Here is a 9,711-nt window from a genome sequence, read left to right on the forward strand (position 1 = left end):
TCTAACACTAAACCACCCGTAAAGTTCTTTGTGTTTATTTTCTATATTCCTTCCGCTATAATTTTCGCATCATCATTATTTGAATATGGTATCAGAGCCACTTTCTTGTGGCCTTCAACGTTCATGACATTTCTCATTGTTCTACTACATCCACATGCCACGCTCCTCTATATGCCACCCCCAATCATCATGCATCGCCTCCGGCCATCACGCTCCACCCAAACTCTCTGTCGGCTCAGCCACGTGCCGCAAAAGTTCCTTGATCATGGAGGTGGACACACAGTTCAATAGATTGGCCACTGGACGTTCCAGATCCGCCCAAAACGCCGCCATATCATTCTTGACGCGCCTCCATGTGCCGCCTAAAGTCTCTGTCATTTCGCCACTATCGCTTCCACCACAGACCGCCACCGTCGTCCTCTTCCAACTGAAGGACCTCCGTTCGACAAATCTTCCATCGGTGATTCCAGATCATCCCAGCCTGATGCTATCAGAGTCTCCATGTGCCTTCAAGCGCCATTGAAGTCTCTTGCGAGTTTGCCTTACGTGCCGCCACACGCTGCCTATTCTTCTGCGTGTAAACGCACGCGCCATCGACTGTCCAGCACCTTGCACGCCACACCAGATCCTAGCCTGCGGATCCACCACTTGTGCATCACACCATATACCTACCTGCCGTGTACTTGTAGGTTCTATTCTCCTTATGGTGGGAGCACAACATCAAATCACAACCCTGTGGCTTCACATGTGTACGCCACACTGGATTGTGGCCTTGAGGTCCCACAAACCCTCCCATACACTCGCCCACAACAGATCATAAGCCAAATCAGCCAAGCTGACCAGCTCTCTTCTACAGTAGCCGCATCAGAACTTGTGCAGCAAAAAAAAAAAAAGAAGAAGAAGAAGCGGTCCAAGGGTGACTACATCACGTGCGTCACGCGCCGGTCAGGTTTGATGCGCCGATCTGATAACCGCCCAAGTGTGCTCATTTTTCTTTCTATTTTTGGCCCAAGTTGGCCATTTTTATTTTTGGCTCATTGACAACCCTGACCCGTTGTCGGCCCCTTTTTGGATTTTGGCCCGTTATCGGCTCCTTTTATTTTTGGCTCATTGTCAGCCCTGTCTCATTTTTGGCTCCTTTTAGATTTTGGCCCATTGTCAGCCTCTTTTGAAGTTTCACTCATTGTCAGCCCTGGCCTGTTATTGACCACTTTTTGGATTTTGGCTTGTCGTCGGCCCCTTTTATTTTTGGCTCATTGTCAGCTCCTTTTAGATTTTGGCCTATTGTTCGGCCCCTTCTGAAGTTTTGCTCATTGTTAGCCTTGGCCCGTTGTTGGACCCTTTTGGATTTTGGCCAGTCGTTAGCCCCTTTTGAAGTTTGGCTCATTGTCAGCCTTGGTCCGTTGTCAGCCCCGTTTAAAGTTTGGCTCGTTGTCAGCCTTGGCCCGTTGTCGGCTCTTTTTTTGAATCTGCATTCACCAGCCACCTGCCGCTAGTAGCCTTCACCATCCACGGCTCATTCTCGGCCTCCACCACCGCCGTCATCATTGTTTCAGATTTCAAACTTAAGGTTCCAGAATATTTAGACAATAATTGTATTTAGATGTTGGTGTCTAACACCGAATCACCCATAAAGTTCTTTGTGTTTATTTTCTATATTGCTTCCGCTATAATTTTCGCATCATCATTATTTCAACAATAGAGAGAGAGGAAGAGAGATATTTGAGGTGGTCTGGCCACCCTATTATATTCAGTGGTGGCCGATCCACCCTCTAGGGGCGGTAGACGTGCCAACCATTTTGAACCACCCTTGTTTTTTTTCAACTTTTTTATTTTTTATTTTAAATATATTTAATGTTTTAATAAATATATATATTCAAATTTTTAGGGATATTTTTGTCTTATTAAAAATGTTATAAGGGTAATTTTGTCATTTTGCTACCATTGGGGGGTACATTGTCATTGTTTTGGTAGTTTATGGGGTAAATTGTCGTATTTAAATAAAATAAAGAGTAGAATAGAGAATCTGCTAGAATATTTATAAAAAGCAATAGCTAAAATAAAAATTTGCACTTTTTGACTAGCTATTTAAGCTAGTGTTGCTGGAGATGCTCTTAAGATTTTTTGTTAATTTTTGATAAAATGCCCAAAATACCCCTATTTTGTTTTTATAAAAAATGCAACAGGTAATATATATATATATATATATATATATATATATTAATAAACGTATTCTAATAGAATGAGTAGAAGTTCAAGGGGAGGTTTGTGAAGTGAAGAAATTTGTGGCCTAACTCATCTCATAAAACGGGTTCAATAAGAGAGAGTTGTTCACTCCTTATAAATATGCCAAAGATCTTGTCTACAAGCAATGTAAGATAATTTCTCAATACCCTCCCTCACGTGCCTATTTTTTCTGATCCTTGTCATAGGGTAAGTAGTGTGAGCCCTATTTATCTTGTGGTAGGTTCTAATATCATGAAGAAATTCGTGGGTCTAACTCATCTCATAAAATCGGTTTATTAAGAGAGGGTTGCTCAAGTCTTATAAACATGCCCAAGATCTTGTCTACAAATAATGTGAGATTATTACTCAATAGTTTCACCCAAAAAGTTGAGTCAAAAGTTGTTATTTATTTATTTATTATTATTATTTTTTTGTTGAAAAATATGCGTTTCTTTTAAAAATGAAGATAACATTTTTTAAGAGGAAAAGTCTTGCCACCCTTTTAATAAGTAACATTTTTTAAACCGCTTGATGCAAGAGACGGCTTCAATTTAGTAATATTAAAAATGGAGTTAAAATTTCTTCGAGATTCCTTATCCGGGGTTGTGAGACTTATTGTTTGAAGTAGTCTGGAAGAAGCCTACCTACCGGAGGCAAGTGAGTACTGCAATCTTTTTTGGACCGACAAATAAAAAATTGGACCGACACAAAACAACTGATTAAACTGCATGTCTATCTGATGATCATCCAGTATATATGATAAATTTGTTTAATCGGCCATCATTCTATTTAAGCTGTTTAATTACACATCAGTTGAAGGAAACTTTGGATCTGGTCAATTTCTCATAGTCAACCTATGAGAAATGCGACACACAACCTTTTTTTTTTTTTTTTTTTTTGTAAATACCTTTTGCTCCATATCCATTTTTTTATTGGGTCCTTCATGAATAATGCACTATAAAATAATTGGAGAATATGTGGAGGACCATACCACCATGAGAAGATCGACCCAACTTTAATTTAGTGGACCATCCACAGTTGAAAACAACCCAACCAAATTCTTATGGACGGATTTTGACATGCTATAATCGTTTAGGGGAATTGGGAGACTATTGGAGGACCGACCAAATCCTCAAAACTAGGTATACTCATAAATTTTCCGCACATTCACACACGTACATCATGCCCTCTAGCTCTCATACTCTTTCCATTCACTTTCCTCTCCAACAAATATACTGACTTGGGTGTTAGAGTAGCTTTGGTCTCTCTGAACCAGCGGTTTCTAATTATCACTCTCCTTTCGGTTGTTGAGAAAATTGCTCTAATAATCTTAATTAAGAAAAGAACAAAAACATTAATCTGGGTTCTGTTTATTAATGTGTTTTGAACTTTTTTTTTTTTTTTGAAAAAATGTTCTAAAAATCATTTTTAATAAAATAGCCAAAAACATATTTTTTAAAAAAACTTAAAAATAAATCTTTTTTTTTTTTTTAATTTTTATTTTTCAACATAATTCAAAAAAGTAACAAAAACATGAGAGGTGAATAGGATAAGAGTAATATTATAGGTCTTTTTAAAGTCCTTCTAGAGCCATCCTAAATGTGATGTGACTTTTAAAATCACCTTTAAATTTGAAATGTAATTTGTTGACTTTTAATCATTGATAATTTTAAAATCCACATCATATTTAAGAAGATTCTAAGAAAATTTTAAGAAGACTTATACCATTAGTCGTCAATTACAGCAGCATGCCCAAATGGACATTTCCATAAGGTTGACTTCCTTATGGTATATTCCGGTGGGTCGACATGTATGATTCCTAGTGACGGAGGGAACACGTGAATGGTGTGGATGAGTAAAGTCATCGTCAAAGCCGATTTAGAATGGAAACGTTTTTTCCAAAACTCGGTGAGTGCTGCAGCCGATATAGACGGAATAACGTTGACTATAAAATGATAATAAAAATAAAAATAAAAATAAAACAAAAGAAGTAATTAGAAGAACTTCAACATAAAAGACCAAGAAGTACTAAAAAAAAAAAAAATCTCGTGTATCAGCATCTCGTGTATCAGCATTGTGTCATATGATTAAGATGATTAGGATCCCTTAATTAAAACAAATTAGAAAAAATAATTATAGAATGAATTGTGAACAGAATTCTCTCCTGTTAGTTTTTTTTTTTTGACATGTCCGCACAAGAGGGGGGAGGGGGATTCGAACTAGTGACTTCCACTTCATTAAGGCCTCGTTTGGTTCGCGGATTGTTTAGTTCATTGGAAAAGGATTAGTTACCACTGAGATTAGCTACCACTGGGAATAGATTAGCTAGTCATATTCCTTTGTTTGGTTGTAACGCTGGAATAGACTACTTAATCCTATTCCTTCGTTTGGTATAGTGCAATATGTTAGTGAATGGAATTGTATTGTGATCTTATTTCCTAAAATACCCTTATAATATAAATACAATTTATATTATTAAGGACTTTCATTTTTTTTTTTTTTGAAACATAAACAATTTTACTATAATTTTTTTTTTTAGTTATGTCATGTATATATAATTTTATATATATATACACGCTTGAACAGGTATGAATAACCTGTGTTCAAGTGTGTGTGTATATATATCAGTGTGATTTTTAATTCAGTTATATATATATATAACTGAATTAAAAATCACACTGAGAAAGTATAGAGAAAGAGAGATGGAGAAACAGAATAAAAAATAAAAATAAACCCTAAACAGAATCAAAGAGAAACGATACAGAGAATCAAAAAAAATAAAAAAACAGAAGAAAAATAAAAAAAACTCAAAAACGTTTTGGGTACATATATATACACACACACACACGCTTGAACAGGTATGAATAACCTGTGTTCAAGCGTGTGTGTGTATATATATATACGCTTGAACACAGGTTGTATGCTTGAACATAGGTTATATCTATATATATATAATTGAATTAAAAATCAAACTGAGAAAATATAGAGAAAGAGAGATGGAGAAACAGAATTAAAAAAAAAATAATAAATTTATTTTATTTTATTTTATTTTTATTTTTTTTAAAAAAAGCCTAAACAGAATCAAAGAGAAACGATACAGAGAATCAAAAGAAAAAGAAAAAAAAGAAAAAAAAAAAAAAAAGAAAAAAAAAAACAGAGAAACGTTACAGAGAAAAAAAAATCCAAGAAATAGAGAGAGAATGAAATAACCAAGAAACAAAGAAGAGAAATCGAAGAGAAGAGAAGGGGAGAGAGATTGCTTGCGTAGAGAAGAGAGATCGTTGCTCTTTGAGAGATGGAGATTGTTTTGCAGAGTCTCCTTGAGAGATGTCGGTGCTAGAAGGGTGGGGTTTTTGTGGGCAATTTACACGAGAATTTTAATCCCACAGGAAAGGATTAGCTAAGCCACTCGTTTTTTAGTGGCTTAGCTAACCCCGTGTATATAGGATTAGTAATCCCATGGGAATAGCTATTCCCAGGAATAGAGTGTTACCAAACAAAGGACTAGCTATACCTAGTGTTAGCTAGTCCAATCCAAGGGTCTAATCCGCGAACCAAACGGGACCTTAGGCTTCAGAGTTGAACTTCCATAAATTTTTAGCACTCTCACATCCTTGATTATTGTTACCAAGTCTCAAGCCTATCTACCAAATCTATCTTATGTAGAGGAGGAAGATGAATTTATTGAGAAAGATTTTTTGGTAGATTTGGTCTCTCCACCAATCTATGACATTTATCCTCACAAAAAGGATCTATTGGAGGAGGTAAATTTATTTTTTGATACCATAAAAATTGTTGAAGAGAATGATGTCCACTGTGTGTTTGACGAAAGTCTTAAGAGTAAAATATCTCAATGGGGTCTTGAGAAAATTAATTATGTTGATTTTATTTGGATTGAAAAATTTATGTCAACTTTTCCTAAACAAAATCTTGACGTTGGTTTCGGCACGTTGGAGGTAACTTTGAATTTTTGTGGCCAGGAAATAATTCATTGTTTTCGGGAAATTTTTATGAATGGTGAATTTATAACAATCAATCAAGCGTTTGTGAAGATTATTTTATCTCAAGTTGGTGCGAGTAACTTCAAATATAATACTCGAAGTCATGCATGTTATAAAGGTTTGCAAATTATTTCTCTTCGAGTATCAAGTTGCTTTGATGTTGAGAAGTACATGATGGAAGGGATTAATTAGACATCCAAAAGATTGAGGAAAAAATGATTTGAACTTGAGGGCGAGTTCTTCCCAACCTGGGAAGACTGATGCAAAATAAAATTGACAAAACTGTTATTTTTATTTATTTATTTATTTCTAATTAAAAGGTGGGAAGGGGCAACTAGTGTAATTTCCTCCCTTGGGCGTTACCATCGGGGTTCCCACCCGCTGTATAATGTCCGGTTTGAGCCATAGCTACTGCCTGGGAATGTGAGCCTGTCACCACAACCCCACTAAGATGTAAGCCAATAATGCCCCTTCATAATAGCATCTGGTTCACGCATCTACTATTGCAAGCGAAGTCGAACACGCAACCACTACGATGAAAGAAACTTTTCCCTTACTGCATTACCAACTTAATTACCACCTTAGTGGTGACAAAACTGTTATTTTAACTAGGCATTTGTGTTTTAATTTTCCTTTTGAATAAAAATTGTGTTTTCCTTTTTCCATTAAGATTATGTCTTCCTTTTCTAATTAGGATTTGTTTTCCTTCTCCTTATTAAATTAGGAGGTGCATAACCTATATAAAGGCCTCTAGTATTTGTTAATTTTTAATTCAATTTGAACTATATATCAATTAAATTTAAGTCATCAGAGTTATTTCTCGATTTGCTTATTTAGGGCATTTAGGATAGTTGTCTTCCCTATTTGTTATTTTTTTCTATTTCTGAATTTCGTTTTCAATTTCAATTATTAGTTTCTGCTGCTGACGAAATAATCTTAGTTCGACCCTGCGTCAGTAAGTCTATATACATAATTCTCAGATTCGTACAAACTAAAACAACAATTGGAAAAAAAAAGTACTATTATAAAAAATATATATTATCATAGATATCAGCAAGAAGGCTTCTCGTCACTGATAATTTTAATATCAGGAATGTCATGTTCCTGTTGATAACGACAACAAGCCTTATCGTCGATGATAATTTTAATATCATCAACAACACGTGCTTGTTTTTCAGCGAGAACAATAATAGTTTTTCTTCTTGTTAATGTGCATTTTCGGTGGAGCATCAACATTAATGATGTTTAATATGGACTTTAGGGATGAATTTCGTTGTTGCTAAAGCCAGAATTTCTTGTAGTTAATGGAAGTATTTCCGCGTGTTTATGTTTTGTGATTGGCTCATTCAGCAGATTGCGGTTCTTTTTTTAACCGCACTGAAGCTCGATCCATGTCAACGATGTTGAAGATTGCTTAAAAAAAGTACATCATCTGATGTTCGATCAGACATAGACATCTAAGACATGCATGGTTATCAGGATATGAACAGTTTCAAATTAAGGGTCTATTTGAGATTGCGTTTGAGGGGCTTAAAAGTTCAAAAAGTCCGCTTGAAGTAAAAAAGTACTCGTTTAGTAAAAAAAATTAAAATACTTTCAAGAGTCCAAAAAAACGTAAAAATGGTAAAAAAAAAAAAAAAATAAAAACGCTTTTAGCAAAAGTGCAAAAGTGCAAAAGTTTAAAATGAAGCTTTTATTCAAAAACTCTTTTTAACTTAAAAGCTTTATTTCTCAAATGCAATTCCAAACAAGCTCTAAACCGAGCGCAGTAAATCAATTTGATATTAAGAGAGAGAGAGAGAGAGAGAGAGAGAGAGAGGGGAAGAGAGGCAGTGTATACGTACAATCTAAACCAAGCGGTAAACAAATTTGATTATTTATCTACATAATAATAAATAATAATAAACGACAACACGTGAAAAAGAAATACAATGGTGATAAAAATAAAAAATAAAAAATAAAATAAGAAAACGATGTGAGCCAATCACATGGTCGGCTTTGACATAGAAAGAATGATTCCAAATTGTGTATGAAAAACAATAGGAAAGGTCTCTGGAAGTGTATGGATCCTGATCATCAGAAGCATGCGTCCAGTACACAGCAGCAACACAAGGCAGCACAACTGCACAGTAAACAAATACGACACAAATTAATTATAAATCACAATATATGTATGCCACTCCTTTAATTATATATCTGAAAAACAAATAATGAATGAATAGAAGAAAAGAAACAAGAGGAGATAGATAGAGGGCTTACCATCCTTTCCAGAAGCCATCGCCCCTAGACTTGGTTTCCACCGGAGGTGGAGGATTCTGAGTCTGAGAGTAGGCGGAGGCATCTTTTGTAGGATACCCAGCGGGTGGTGGAGCCACTACATAAGGACCTTTTGCAGAGGTAGGAAGCTGATCACTTGAACTCAAGGTTGAAAGCTCTTCAAAAACCAAGGAAAGATATATAGCTAGATGTGTATATGCAAGCAGAAAGATAAAGAGAAGATGAAGATGATGAAAACAATGAGAGATTTGGTTTATATATAAAGAGAAGTGATTCGATGGAGTCGTAGTTTCTTGGAAGACTAGGAGGGCAGCTGTCGGCTGTGCCGCGTGACGAGGTGGCCGGTCGGAAAGGGAAGTAAGGAGTCAAAATGTGAAGCTAAAATACTTTACGTTACTCTGTCACCCTATCCGGAAGTATATCTCGCTTCCTTACGCGTCATCAGATCTTTTTCGTTTGCGTGTCGTCTTTTTCTACGTGTTATAATATTTCTAATAATTAAGCTCTAGCTTCAAATAAAAATTGAATTTGAAGATTAAAATTTATTTGATTAATTTAGAGAGCTGTTTTTAAAATGAATTACATATCCCAATGATCCCATGTCTTTCTCTATTTTTATGAATTTTTTTTAATTTTTTTTTAAAAATAAAATTTAAAGAGCTCAATAAAAATGCTAATGAAACTTGCAAGAATGTCTCACAAGTTGGTAATTAAGATTAAGTTTTTTTTTTTTTTTTTACTGATGTTGACATTAAATTAGTCAGAAATATTGGAGTTGAATTCTTGATTAAGGTTTAAAGGAAGATTCATTGTCTTCTTTATAATTCTGACAGCACCAATCGCTGATTCAATTTTTATGTCATCATTGGGAGTGGGGTATTTTATGGTTTTTTGTTTATGTTTATGTATTTTTCATTTTTGCTCTTGGCCTTTGAGCTGAGAAGGAAAGTTTCAGCATGAGAGATTATTTCTCACGGCCGATAAAATAAAGTTTTAAGGAAATTTGAGCTAGTCTTAGATCTAATCTGCTTTTGAAAACCAGAGCAAATTTGTTTCAGAAGAGAAGTTGTGCATGCATGGGCTAGCAAAGGCTGCTGTCATAGATAGTTTTTAATTGTGGGATTTTACTAATTGTATCTATGACATTGCTCTAGATATTATTTTGAATGAAATACGAAAGATTTTCTGTTTTAGAAAATAATAATAA

At 35.1% G+C, this 9,711-nt stretch overlaps 1 protein-coding gene across 1 annotated transcript; it reads right to left on the reverse strand.

The window, feature by feature from the left end:
* Positions 1-8,095: 8,095 nt before the first annotated feature.
* On the reverse strand, positions 8,096-9,105 carry LOC132174308 (uncharacterized). Its single transcript, XM_059585984.1, has 3 exons — positions 9,088-9,105; positions 8,487-8,824; positions 8,096-8,349 (listed from the first exon to the last, which is right to left on the reverse strand). Exons 1-3 carry the CDS (start codon positions 9,103-9,105, stop codon positions 8,304-8,306), a joined length of 402 nt encoding a protein of 133 aa, XP_059441967.1. The 3' UTR covers positions 8,096-8,303.
* Between the last annotated feature and the right edge of the window lie 606 nt (positions 9,106-9,711).

The sequence above is a fragment of the Corylus avellana genome, chromosome ca3 (genome assembly GCF_901000735.1).
Source record: "Corylus avellana chromosome ca3, CavTom2PMs-1.0".
In the NCBI taxonomy this organism is placed as follows: domain Eukaryota; kingdom Viridiplantae; phylum Streptophyta; class Magnoliopsida; order Fagales; family Betulaceae; genus Corylus; species Corylus avellana.

Coding starts and splice junctions, on each gene's coding strand:
- LOC132174308 (XM_059585984.1), bottom strand. Junction 8,350..8,486: donor GATGGCTTCTGGAAAGGATG/GTAAGCCCTCTA, acceptor TTTACTGTGCAG/TTGTGCTGCCTTGTGTTGCT.